This window comes from Solanum dulcamara, chromosome 1 (genome assembly GCF_947179165.1).
Source record: "Solanum dulcamara chromosome 1, daSolDulc1.2, whole genome shotgun sequence".
Classification (NCBI taxonomy): Eukaryota; Viridiplantae; Streptophyta; class Magnoliopsida; order Solanales; family Solanaceae; genus Solanum; species Solanum dulcamara.
Window position 1 is genome coordinate 29618235 of NC_077237.1, and position 14316 is coordinate 29632550.

Genomic DNA, 14316 nt, shown 5'->3' on the forward strand with positions numbered 1-14316 from the left:
GAGTACTTATGCAATCATAGATATAATGATATTTTAGATTGACAACATTAGACATGTTTTCAGCTTAAGTCATAGAAACAGTTTTACATTATCATATGATAAAAGTGTTTTAAAACAACTTGCATACTATTTTACGTTTTTCACTTTTCAGTCTCTGATATTTAGATAACATGTTTCAGTTATTCAGTTTTAGAACATGTCCCAGCTTTTCAGTTGAAAATCTTATTTTTCTCTATTTGGTTGACTTTATTTCACTCTAACTTCAAAGTTATTCATTTAGCTCAGTATGTTCAATTTTAACTAATCGTTTTATTTGGTTATCTTACATACAGTACATTCGATGCTACATTTTTTAATGATGTAAATTCAAGTATTCAGGATCGATAGCAGATGCATCATTAGGATCACTTTCATTCAGCCTTAGTGATACGAGTAGTTAGTATAGGCTTCAGAAATGAGTTACTTGAGTAATAGTTTTCACCACTGTTTTACAAACATATGAACTCAACAATTTAATTTCAGGGCACAATATCCTATTTTGGCTATGGCAGTTCTCAATCAAAAGAAAAATGTATATTGGCAGATGTTTTGTGAACTCAACCAAAGCTGCGGTAGTTGCAAGCCATTCTATAGTATCAGTGTATCAGTAAGCTTTTGCATTCTAAAACAGTAACTTGCTCATGATTTTCCCCTACGAGTAAAGATTATTCACACGTTATAAAGCATTAAAGACAATTTCGGCAAAAAATGATGAAAAAGAAGCCAACAGCTCAATGGTATGATATTATTTTCCAGCTTTTATTTACTTATTGAACAGTGACGCAGGTTTAAATTCTTATTAAATAATGATTTATATTTAAACAGCAAACCCAAAATGTACTGATACACTTTACCCCTAAGAAGTGAGTTTAAACAAAGAATTGTACGACAATTGCTTACACAATAAATTTATTTCATTAAACTTGAAATATCATGAATTAAGATATTCATACATCTCACAATAACAATTTTACCTGGACTCAATAATCACAATTCTTTTAACTCCGAGTGAAAGATGAGCAGGCGAGGAAGTACAAAGGCACAACATGAGGTTTTATATGGAACAAGAACTAAGATTGCCTAATCCACGACACAAAACTTATAAACTGCTGAAACTCTATAAAGAGGCAAACAGGAGATATCTGCCTCCTCTAAACAGGACCCCTAAGGGTTGATAAAAAAATAAGTAAAAAAAATCACAATAAGTACACTATTCAGGAAGGAAAAAATATTCTCAAATTTGTAAGGAGAGGCAATTTAGCAAGAAGTTGTTTCAACTTTCAAGGTATAAAGCTGCTTTTCTCCATTCAGAGGGTAACCTCAGCTGATTCAGGTGTCGATGACTGCATAGGTTCCTGTAGTTCAGGATTAATTGGGAACATCATACACTGTGCATACTGAGCCATTAACTGATCGACAAGCACCAGGGCGACCATTGCTTCAACCATTGGAACAGCTGTAGAATCACAACCGTGAAACTATTGTCATTTTCAGGGGGTGGGGGTGGGGGAGGGGGAGAAGAAAACAGAATAGAAATAAGAGCAGGCTTGGAAGTTGAACAGGATAGCAAATGTCCTTTTTCTGGTTATGTTTATCAATAAGTTATAAAACTAACGCATTTCACCTTGTCCAAATAAAGGGTAGGGATAAGTTGCCCAGATTCACAGAAAAGTCGAGATGGCTTATATGACTAGACAAGATAATAGCAGAGACTTCAAAGAATTACCAAAACGAAGAGGAACAGGCAAGTATCATTTCAGAGACAAACCTCGGGGAACCACACAAGGATCATGGCGACCCCTAGCGATGAGTTCTGTGTCGTGTTTGTCTCTCGTCACAGTTTGCTGCTTCCTCTGCATGAGAATTCAAATGAGATAATTAAACTGCTACTTGAAATATAGTCCTGAATATAAATAATTGACCTAGTCAAATAAATCAGATATCAACTTATGAAATGACTAGAATTTCTGCAAGAAAATGGTAAACAAGTTCTGTTTCAAAAACATAGTGTAGGTTAATCCAAATAAATCACAAAGCAAAGGTGCTCGAGCAGTACAATTACATCATCCTAGACCGCGAAGGACTAATAAGAAATGAACAGATTGAAGACAGGGAGAGAGTTCACACAGCAATAGTTGAAGTTGGCTTGAAACCTATTCTCATATTGATAACTTCTCCATTTGATATACCTCCCTGCAAATTAGAAGTTAGACAATTAAAAATTCTGTTCCTGTCAGTAGATTATTACCTAAAAAATACTGGACAAAGTGTACCTGGATCCCACCAGATCTGTTGGTTCTTGTCCTGATTCGGCCATGCTCATCCATATAGAATTCGTCATTATGCTCGCTACCGGTCATGAATGTGCCTTTATTTTCACCAGAAGCAAATATTTACATTAGATTTCCATCAGAGAACGTGGCATTTAACTGTGTTTATAAATTATTGAAATAGGTCAGAAGTACTTGGGGGTCATTTGGTTGCTGGTTAGTAAGGGAACCCAAATGACCCTACAAAACTAATCCCTGCATAACTCTAACCCGCAACCAAACGACCCCTTAAAACCTATAATTCAGAACTGATATGCCAACCACTAATGCGAGCCCCACCAACCCAAAAGTCAATTGACAGTGAATAAAATACAAAATGTCAGTAATACCTTGGTCTGCCTCCCCCTATGGCCAGTGCAGCAACCAGCACACTCTAGGCAGCCTAGACCCAACTTGAATACAACATGCTTTGAGGACCCAAAACACTGTTTAAAGTCGCAATTACCTACTTCAAGCCTAAAAGCATTATCCTTCCTTTTCTGTTGACAATCATAAAAACTATTTCACTATCACCTAGCCATCATTCGGAAACACGAGTCTTTTAAGATGCATGTCTTCATCTTTTGTCAAACAACATCTTAAGCTTGAGGGTACAGAAACTACTGAATTTCTATAGAAGTCAGTGGCCCATATCATATACTCCGAGCAGAGAACTTTCAGTGTCAAAAGTCCATAATTGGACATTTTTACAGCAACAGCTAAATGATTACTACTGTGCTACTAGTTTTATAATATAATTCTTGAAGGAATTCAAGTCAGTTGAAAAAAAATCACCCATTTTAAGAACATCTTAAGTAATGTTTATCTGCTTAGGACTAGCTATGCTCATGGAGAATGCATTAGGCAAAACATACCAAGGCCTTCAGTGATAAAAGTTAAGCTACATCACGTAGAAACAGTGAAGTAATGATGATGTACCAGCGAAGCCACTTCCAAACTCAAAACCCTTTGTCGCAGGTAATGACATGCAAGCTTTAGCTAGCTCAGCTTCAAGTTTATCGAAGACTGGTGCACCAAGACCCTAGTAAACATTAACAAACTCTCAGGCACATATTTTACAATTTGAGATGAAATTCTATGTTAGTAACCAAAGAGGTGCAAATATACATATCACACTTACAAGTTACAAACACAGAGAAAGATAGCTTACCCGTGGGAGATTCCTAACAATGCAAGTTACAACACCACCAACAGAGTCCCCTCTCACTCGTACAGCATCAATAGCAGCAATCATCTTCTCTGCATATTCCAGATCCGGGCATCGGACAATATTGCTTTCTATCTAGTATCACAGATAATTACAAAAAACAATTACAAGTTTCATCAGCATGAAAAACATCAACTAATCAAGATCAGACATGGTGCAGAAAAATCGCAGTTAGCTGAGAAACTCATAACAACTATTTTTGACGAATTATGATAACCACAAAATAGAAGCACAAAAGGTCTCTTCAAAATTTTGCCTACTAAGCCAGAAATATGATGCTCTTCATGTGCTAAAAGCAGTCTGTATCAGCCAAAGATAGTGTCCACCATAGGCACAAACCTATACCATTATCACATTAGCAGCCTCTACAATCTCACTCAGCTACTGACTGGATCAGAAAATCAGAAATCATTTATATTCTTGTATATTACTTTAATGTAGCCATGATCAACCAAAAAAAGGATAGAAAACAAGCTTTGACAAGTCCCAGCCTAGACAAACCATCTTGAGTCTCTACAAACTCACAAGATTAACAGAAAACTCGTCAAATTAGTCGAGCCAAATGCCCACTGGACAAGTAGAGTCTCCTCTTTCTTTACCCCAAGATTGGTGTCAAAGAGAGGGAAACAAGACCGGATCCTATGAGAAGAAAACATTCCCTCTTCACCAAGGAAAAGCTTTGATGAAATGTAGATGATTTGGAGTTAATTTCACATTGGAGTTCGATATAGTGAGAAAACTTATGGCAAGGAGATACGAGTGTCGCACTCTAAAGAGAATAATAATAAAACAGAAAACATCATTGATCAGAGTTACCCATGGTGTCTAATTGTGAATGCATCCAACTTAAATCAAGAGATCGTCCGCTCGACCTTTCATTTCAAAGTGCAATAAGTGAAATTATTTTCATGTGTCAAATAAAATGATATCCAACAGACAATTTCAACCTTCCTCACAGCCAACACAGATGCAAGTAGCATCTTTAGATCTTTGACTCCCAAATAAGGAAGCAAAAATGGAAAGATCCAAGGAAAACCAAAGGACATTCATATGGGATGATATTATTTTTTTGAGAATAAAGGACATTTATTGGGATTATAATAGTTGGAAGAAGTGCCTAAATGGACTATAGTTAGAAATGTTATTTAAACTTAATGCCTTCAGAATTCTCATAGTGTGATTCAGACACTTACTTGCACCTCTGTACTTAACAGAATGGAGTAAGTCAGAAAATCGCTGTTCGAAACACTTAGCATGTACTAAACAGTAAATTCATTTCAATGTTACTGATTTGTGTAAATGAAATGTGTACCAAGGTTAAGAGACAACAAATTTTCCGTTAGTTAATTGATTTCAACACTCTTTCGTTTGTTGAATTACTTCACTAACTTATTTATTGCAATTAGAAGAATGCCCAACTTTGTTCTGAAGTCACTTCAAACATCTATGAAGGTTTTCTACCCCTAGAAATACTACATTGTAATTGAGAATCAATCTTAAGAGACAACATTTTCATGTATACTACGTCAACGGTGTTTAAAATGAAAAGATGGAGGAATCGAATATGATAATTTGAGACATACCCGTTTGGCCATGAGAATTTGGAAAACACCAGAACCCTGTTTCACTTTCACTTTCACTATATTTTTCTTTTTCAAATTTTACCCTAAATTTTTATTTATATAAAAACGACCCCATTTAAATTATATTTCATGTTTAAATCATCTTTCATATTTTTTTTAGAAAAAGTACATTCAAACAACCAAATATTATTTGCAAATATTATGACCAAACACAAGTCCATCTTCAACTTCAAAAATTCCAAACAAATTGAAAAAAAAAATATTTGTAATAGTATGTAGTAGCTCGTATATGGGATCTAATCTATGATATTATGTGACTACCGATTTTGAGATATTACTCTTTTAGAGCATACTTGATTGTATGTATCAGTTAAATTAGTCAAGTAGGGTGATTTTGATAGTTATTAGAAATTGGGGATATATGCCATATTTACAAAAAAAGCATATTCAAATTTTAAATATTCTATGCAAAAAGTATGCCCAAACACAACTCCAACTTCAAAAACTCCAAATAAAGTGAATAATATTGGTTTTCATGGAAAAATACCCATATAGTATCTCTTTCTTTTCCTTATCCAAAACATGATAAAATGTAAGAGTCACTAAAAAAATGGAACTGTGGATTAAAAAAGATTGATAAACAATATAACAAATTTGTTTCTTCCAGAGCCTAAAAAGTTTAGCAACTGAAACCAACTGTTAATTGATGGTTTCACCACCATTCTACAACCTGCCGCAGCATGAATTAATTCTTAATCTTTCTTATTATCAGTAAGAATATAAATTGAAATACATTTCTGATGTGACATATACCTGCTCTAGAGTCACAGTCTGATGATCAATTGAATCCTCCGGAAGTACAACTTGGTGAACTTGAGAAACATAAGCAAGAACCTGCAGTATGGAATATAAGAGCTAAAAAGCTAAGTTTCAGTTCTTGCCAAATATTTATTGGGTTATTAATCCCAAAAGTTAGCTGAAACTAAAGGTTCTGAATCTTTAGTTTGAGAAGAAAACGGATGTGGCACAGGTTTGAATGCATTGAAATGCCTCTAATATCACCAGGACGGAGTTTTCTTATTCCCAAATGAGCACCAGAGGGAGGTTTTACACATCGCTTTGATATAATAGTAAATACAGCTAAATTTTAGATATGGGATCTTAAACCAACAGAGTAACATACCTCAGCTCCAGAATAGAGTTTGAGAATTTTCTTAGCAACTGCTCCAGCAGCAACTCTCCCAATGGTCTCTCTTGCTGATGATCTACCACCCCCCTACATAAAGACACCGATAAAGAACTTGAGAAATAATAAGAGCTAGGACTAAATAAAACTAAACATATTACAAAAACAATATACCCAGTGAAATCCCACTAAATAGGGTCTAGGGAAGGTAGAGTGTACGCAGACCTTACCACTACCTCGTGAAGGTAGAGAGGTTTTTTCCGAAAAACCCTCGGCTCAAGTATGTCAAACCCAAGTGGACTAAACATATTAGGATATCTAAAGATATTATAATTAGATTTATAATGAAATTACCTGTACAGATCTCACTCCATACTTGAAGTCATAAGTTGCGTCTGCATGAGATGGCCTGTAAGCAAGCGACATTTCACTGTAATCCTGGTAATCCAACACAAAATAATTAACTGATTAAGTATGTGAGAACAGAAAATTCAGCATCCATTGGCAAAAGCTCAAATACAATTAACATACAAAATGTACTCAGAGCTGGCTGAAAATTTGCTTTTTCACTCCAAATTATTCTTGGATTTATCAGGACATTGTGTGAAATTCACAAACTTTAGGTTTCAACTTGAAGTAGTTATAATTTAAGCACAAGTCCACATAGCATTTGCATATCCATTTGACTCTCATGTCACAAATTCCACCACTGAATGAATGCAACAGACACTTGCCTCATCACCATGATGCCTCTCCATTGTGCCCACAAAATAATTAATTTGACAAGTGAAGAATAGGAATAACTCATAGTCAGCTATATTAAATTGCCAAGCAAAATAAACCTAGCTTACGTTAGATAATTGTGTTCTTCCCAATGAAGTAACACATACAAAAGCAACAAACTGACAATGAATTAAAACAGAGTAGTGGGATCTACAATCATTTTAAGAGCTAAATTTCCTGGTTCACTTTTCTTGTGTTATTTGACACACAGAAATTCTCAAGAAGGTAAAGACCATACTTACATTTCCTCTCTGATCAGTGTTAGGTACTTCAACCTTGATTGGGGATCCAGTAGTCAGCCCTGCAGTAAATGAGTACCCGATACTGAGTTCAAAAGAATTATAAACGCCAATGGCTTATTCCATGAGAGGCAAATGGTAGAAGACAAAGGTTAAAACAAACTAGATCAGCAAACTAACCATCTGCAGTGCCTGAGGATATTTTGCAAGTGTCAGTTTCTTTCCTAGGTGTGGTAATCCGGCTTTGACCTGGCCTCCTGGATGACAAAGTTTTTAAACAATTAAAGATGAGCCAAAAATAATGAAACCTTAGTAATCCCAAAGACTACTCGTTCAATTAGCCTTTTTCGAGATTAGACTGCCAAAATGTCAAAAGTTTATCCTGGTATCTGATGTTGCTATCAATATGGTGTTGGTGACATTAATTCCATAGAAAAATAGCTGGAGACAAGGAAGGAAATACCTCCTGTCAAGTTCCACCTGCATATCAGATTCAGAAAGTGGGAGACGGGGGGGACATCCATCAATAATACAACCAACTCCACCACCATGAGATTCTCCAAAAGTTGTAACACGGAAGTAATTTCCAAATGTACTACCAGCAGCCTGTATCTCTGCGGGTACACAAGTACTCTATTCAGTAGCAAGCAAGTCAAGGAGGGCAAAGGATATTTAAGTTTGTCTTTACACATGGCAAAGGACAACAATTACCAAAGAATATTGGTATTATCTGTGTTTCCAAAAGCACCTTATCAACTTCCTTTAACAAGAACAATATTCTCAAGAGAACATGAATAATATTCCAAATGCACCAAATAGTGCTTAAATAAGATAATAGACATACTTATAGGCCTCTTTAAGGTCATTCAAGTGCAAGTCTTTAACAAGAACACACATACTTCCAATTCATTATTTCCCATGACTAGAAGATTTCAGCTGAAAAGCAATATAAACAGAGATAACTTTTCTCCTGAACCCGATCATTTTTCACTTTACCTTCTCTTTTTGTTTCTTCTTTCTGGCACGACTAAACTCAATAAATGAATACAAGAAAATCTGGTGTAAAATAAGGCAGAGCACAACTATTAGTCAGAGAAGGACCATAATAATTCTTCAACAAGATGGTGAGAGTAGAAGTGCCCATCTGATTATAAGTGAAATACTCTATTTCCTGAGAGCATAAACCCAAAGCTTGCATCCTAACCTTACCACTTCACATAGCCCATGGGGAAAAAAAGGCTGGATATGTGTGAGTATTAAATGGGTACTATGACACTAGCTGGACTCAGGAATTCACTTGTGTTGAATCCACCAAGTAAAGGTCAAAAGACTGAGAAATAGGGTCTACCATATCTAAGAAGAGACAGTTATTAGAATCAAAATCCTTTGCCTTGAGTTTTATTTTGTGTCTGCATTGATGCAAGGAAAAAAAAAATAGATATACATATAACCGAGTTTCTGCTTTTCATGAAATCATGATTTTTTTTTCTCATTTATTTGATTAACAAGAACGACAAGATTAACCAAGTTAACATTTCAGCCTCATAACTAAGAATATAAAAGTCAATGTAAATCGTAAAATAATTTTCAGCACCATCTTCTAAACAAGGAAAACGGTTCTTAGTTCCAGTTATCTTAAACACAAACTAGACCACATTAAGGATAATGGTCTTAAATACAGAAACCCAAGCAGCAATACAGTTATAACTAAACCGAAGCAGAACTACAACATAAATAATCTTGTACACATAAATCAAGCTTACTGCTTTGGATGAAAAATAGCAAGAAAAAGATAAATCAATCAAACTAAACAAATGTCTAAGTACAATAAATAATACTAATAAATCTACTTCAATTTATCAAGATCAGTTACCGAATTCCTGAATTCATATAAACAAGAAGAAAAATGGGGAACACCTTAACTTGATTCATAAATTTTGAAAATGAATTGGAAATATCGGTACCTAAGCGTTTGGGGTGTGATGGACGAGATAGGATATGAAAGTTGGAAGATGAGAGCTTAGAAGGTAGTTGAAGAGATCCAAGACTAGAGGATCCGATATCGGAGGACGACGGAGCTCCGAGAAATTGTTTGGTAGGTACAAAAGACGCCATTCTTCGTCGCCGTTTTGACCTCTCCTTTGCTTATTTCAAAAATATAAAATAAATAATTGGTGGGTGAAATGGGTTATGTGTATCTATACTTAGAAAATTGTAGGCGTATATATTGTTTGGTAGGCAATGGCTGCTACGCGATTTTGGGTAGGTGAGATAACAATGGTGGTGTTAGGTGAAGCTGGGGTCCTCCCAGTCGTTGCTACCTACTCATCCAACGTCACCTATGCCAATTGTGGTGCTTTAGTACTACCAAGTACAAACTATTTTTTTTAAAATGCTAGAACACAGGAAAAAAATCAAAGTTTTGCCAGGAAACAAAGATAAAGGAGTCATTTGACCCACCCAAATGGCTATGTATCGATGATCTAGGACTAGGATATTTCAAGAGGGACAGCTTTCTACACTATTGAAATAGTAAATGCCACCCATGATGACCTGGCCATACAAATGTTGACGCCACATGCATACAAAATTCTAGCTACGATTATGCTGAGGAATGGTTTCAAACCTGGCTTCAGTTTGGATTGTCGAGCCAATTCAAATTCCAAAGAAGAATCGCACGTACGGTCTAGGCTATAATCCTATCAAGGAGGATGAATCTAAGGAATGAACCAAGAAGAAGAGCGGTCAAGCTTTGCCTAAGCCATCAAGCATGGAACAGAAACGATGGTTTAAAGAAAGAGATTAGGAATCTATTTCAAAAATGTAATATAGTTCTAGAAAAGTTTGTCGAGGCATCAAACATCTGAGAGGTCGAGCCACGAGAACAATTGAACAACTACACTTCCACACCGCTCCTAATTCCCCTCTTGTGCCGGTAGAAAAGAGAAAATGTTAGTTCTTGAAAATAAAAGGTGATGGTCCAGATGAGGACCGAGACCCACATTTTATGTATTACCTCCCTCATTATGTCTTTTACTTTTGTAATGCTTCCAAAAAGCAAGGGACTCATTCGCTTTTGTGTTGGTCACATCAAAAGTTTGGAAGCATTTTAAATATTCAATGAAAGTCTCCCCTCTATTTGATTCATGTTCAATAACACTCGGTTTTATGGTTATTTTCTAATCTTTCTTGTTTTTATTTCAATAAAAATAATTTAAAACCTACCAATGTCATGTCACGAGCTTCATGAACAAAGTGAATTAGATGATGATAATATTTGAAGAATATTGTAAAGAGACTATGATCTCTGAATATCTCACCGATGAGTTAGAACAGCTTGAGAATCAGGGAAATCCAAACTTAGAGGAGATTGAAATAGTAAATTTGAGATATGAAGAACAAGTCAAGGAAATCAGAATTAGTGTTCACCTGACAAAAGCACAAAAAAGAGTGCTTATTGCCTTGCCCAAATAGTATATTGACATATTTATTTGGTCCTTTAATGACTTGCCAAGGTTAAGCACATACGTTGTCTCTCATAACTGCCAATCAATTCAAATTTTAGTCTTGTGAAGTAGAAAATTCGAAAACTCAAGTTGGACACCAATTTCAGGTTCAAAAAAGAAGTCACCAAATAAATTCAGGTCAAAGTTGTAAAAGTCACAAAGTACTACTAAAAAACTACTGTTCTGGTGCCAAATTGGGATAGCAAGACACTACTAAAAAACTGCCAAAAAAAGACGCAAAAAAGCGATAGACTGCGTCGTTTTTTTGTCAAACTCGACGGAAAAGCGATGCAGTCACTTCCGTCACTTTTTTGCTCGACGTTTTTGAAGGAGCGACGGACAGGGTCGTAAAAAGCAACGAACTGCGTCGCTCCTAATTTTTTTAATTAAAAAATTTATAAAAAAACAACGGACTCCGTCTTTTTATTTTTTTTTAAAAAGAAATTATTTAATAAAAAGCGAAGGACATTTAGTCTTCATCAGTCGCTTTGTTTATCTGGAAATTTTGCAGAAGAGCGACGGACAGGGTCCTTTAGTCCGTCGCTTTTCTGAAAAAATATAAAAACAAAAAACCAGAAAAGCGGCGGACTAAAGGACCCTGTCCATCGTTTTTCTGAAAAAATATTAAAAAAAGATAGAAAAGCGGCGGACTAAAGGACCCTATCCGTCCCTTTTCTGCAACACTTTTGACAGTAAAAACCTGCAGTTTCTGCTGCCCACCTGCAATCAAAATTCAATTCAATTGTATTCAATTCAGCCCATTCAAACACAAATAACAACAAACAAAATCCGTAAAATACATAATAACAAACATAATTAAACACTTAAAATGAATAAAATCATAATTTAGAACGATTTAAAGTGTTTCAAAGTTAACAAAAAAAATTCAAAATATTTATAAACTAACATAGGGAACCCTAAGGACTATTTGTTATATATTCATCACTATCGTCGGAATCATCTGGAGTGGACGCTCTTGAATAACGGGGCAGAGGCTGACGGGCGAGGTTGAGCACTTGTTCTTTAATTTGCTCAACTTGTTCATTCATACTTTTTTTATACTCAATCCTTTTTCTCTGATTATGCCAATGCGCATGTAAGTTCTGCAATTTGCTGAGACATTGTAGCTATCTGAACTCCGTCAATGGTCTCGGCTTGACGCGATGATCCAATACCTTCTAAACCTGATTGGAGTTGTCGTACATTATTTCTAGAGCCCATTCCATATATTCGACCCTTGTGGCTGCCTCTAACCACTTTTTCTGTCCAAATTTGAGTGGACTGTTCAGACGTTAGATGAACCGAATCTCCCATCTCATGTACGTGCTGCTCATAATCTTGCTGCATATTAGAAAATAAATGTTATAATCAAACTATATATATATATATATATATATATTAAAAATAAAACTTAGAATCAAAATATATTATAATATATCTTAAATAACTTACATAGGCTCGTTCGGCCTTTTCCTCCACCCACTCATCCGGATTTGACTCATTAGTTTTTTTCTTCACATGAGTCTTTTTAAAGACTTCATGGCGATAGGGAGTGCGTCCCAATTCTTTTTCCTATAAATAAAAATACAATTAATGAAATAATATTTTGTGAAATAATTTATTTCAGAAAATGAATTTAAACTTAAAATTTAGAAACATTACCATCTCCCTCTGAATCGTACCAATACTCTTTGCATCTCCGGTGTGCAACGAGTCACCCTTTAGGCTAACTCTTGCTTTTTTCCTTGATCGAACAAGGCCTTGAATTCTTCGGTATCCCAATACCGGCATAATTCTTTAAATATATGAGGCATCATCCAACTCGAAGGTACCCGATCATTCCTACCTTTCTTTAGCCAGCTAGACAGTCTAGCGCTCGCTTTCTTTCAAAAGTGGTCGCAATGACCATATTGTACCTTGGCTCCTAGGTACATAAAGTCTGAAAAAAATGAATAACGTGAAATAATTAGTTAAGTAAAGTATAGTAAAAATATTAAACGTAACTTAAAAAACTAGATTTAAACATACATATACCTTGAATTCATTAAACATTGCCTGGCGAATACTGTTTGGAATCTTCCGCCAAGAGTGATAGGGCTCAGTATATAGCCTCCTAACACTCTCCTGAAGAGCCCTAGCAGCATCCTTCGAAGGATGCCACCTGCAAGACACATAATAAACATGTAATTATATCATCAATAAGTTATTAATCTAGCAAAAATAAATAAATAAATAAAATATTAAACTTACGAGGATCCATCAGGCTCAATCATGACTCTCCTAAGTCTGTTCCTCTGCCCAGGAGCTAACCCAGACACATCATGTAATGTCTCTATTCTAGCAGCAGAAGAAGGTGTAGGTGATGTTGTGGGAGTGTCAGTGTCAAAACTAGAATCTCTAAGTCTCAAATTAGATATGTGAGGAGACTGAGATCCGAAAGATGGAGTAGAAGAAGATGATACTCTCGGGGGTCGAGCAATAACCTCTGTGGGTAGTTGGTAGGTCTGATCATATGAAATATATCTGACCTGTGAAGAAAAAGAAGTGTTGCATGGTCGGCGAAACTGACTATGGTAAACTAAAGGATCATAGTCCCAAAAGGCACAACATGAATATGTGTACTAGGACTAGCTCGGCGGTGCTACATCTCCGACGCTGAAGAAATATGTCTTGGGATATCCTCAGGATCAACAGGTCTCCTAGACTTCTTTTTACTTCTACCAGAATGGCTAACACCAAGATGATCCCGAGCTCTATCACCATCACCAGATGACATCTGCATGTAAAGTAACAATACAATATATAAAAACCATATAGTTGATTAAATTTAGGGTTAGAGAAATAAATAACTTACATACTAGTGATAATCTACCACTTTATTCCTCCTCACTTGTTTCATTTTCTTCATCTTTCCATTCGTCCTCCGCATATGTTTCATATTCATTGTCAATCCATTCCTCCCCCTCAAATGATTCATATTCCTCGTTTACTTCTTTCTCAACATTTGGCATTATAAGTTCATCATCGGAAACCTCTTCTACTATGTGTTGAGGATGTTCTAGTGGGGTTTCCAACTCACATCAACTTGTCGTTGAACAAGTGCAACATCATTTTGGTACGCCACATCTAATACATTCTCAATTTCAATTCTTTCCACAGGCTTTGTCTTAATAACAACCCACCAATCAGCCTTATCTTTACGCAATGGATATGAAGCTTAATAGACTTGCTTAGCATTTTGGGCAATGATGAAAGGATCATAACTTCCGTATTGTCTGGTGTGCTTAACTTTAATTATATTATGTTGTTGGTCCACCCTTGTGCCTCTGTGTGATGGGTCAAACCACTTACACCAAAATAATACTATCTTTTTTTAGGCCAACCTGAATATCTTACTTCAATAATCTCTTGAATGACACCATAATATTCTACAATTTGGCCAT

General features: G+C 35.7%; 1 protein-coding gene across 5 annotated transcripts; it reads right to left on the reverse strand.

The window, feature by feature from the left end:
- Positions 1-935: 935 nt before the first annotated feature.
- LOC129903495 (chorismate synthase 1, chloroplastic) lies at positions 936-9740 on the reverse strand. 5 transcript variants are annotated; one of them, XM_055979062.1, is made up of 13 exons: positions 9332-9740; positions 7831-7981; positions 7548-7624; positions 7371-7429; positions 6700-6783; positions 6343-6435; positions 5973-6053; positions 3520-3651; positions 3288-3390; positions 2313-2407; positions 2167-2232; positions 1808-1892; positions 936-1495 (listed from the first exon to the last, which is right to left on the reverse strand). In XM_055979062.1, the coding sequence occupies exons 1-13, from the start codon at positions 9480-9482 to the stop codon at positions 1347-1349; spliced, it is 1326 nt and encodes a 441-aa protein (XP_055835037.1). In that variant the 5' UTR covers positions 9483-9740; the 3' UTR covers positions 936-1346. The 5 variants fall into 5 exon arrangements, 3 of the variants coding, with proteins under 3 accessions (XP_055835037.1, XP_055835041.1, XP_055835048.1); XM_055979066.1 differs by having other exon boundaries at positions 1406-1495; positions 1766-1892; XR_008770284.1 differs by lacking the exon at positions 936-1495 and having other exon boundaries at positions 1817-1892; positions 2102-2232.
- Positions 9741-14316: the final 4576 nt, after the last annotated feature.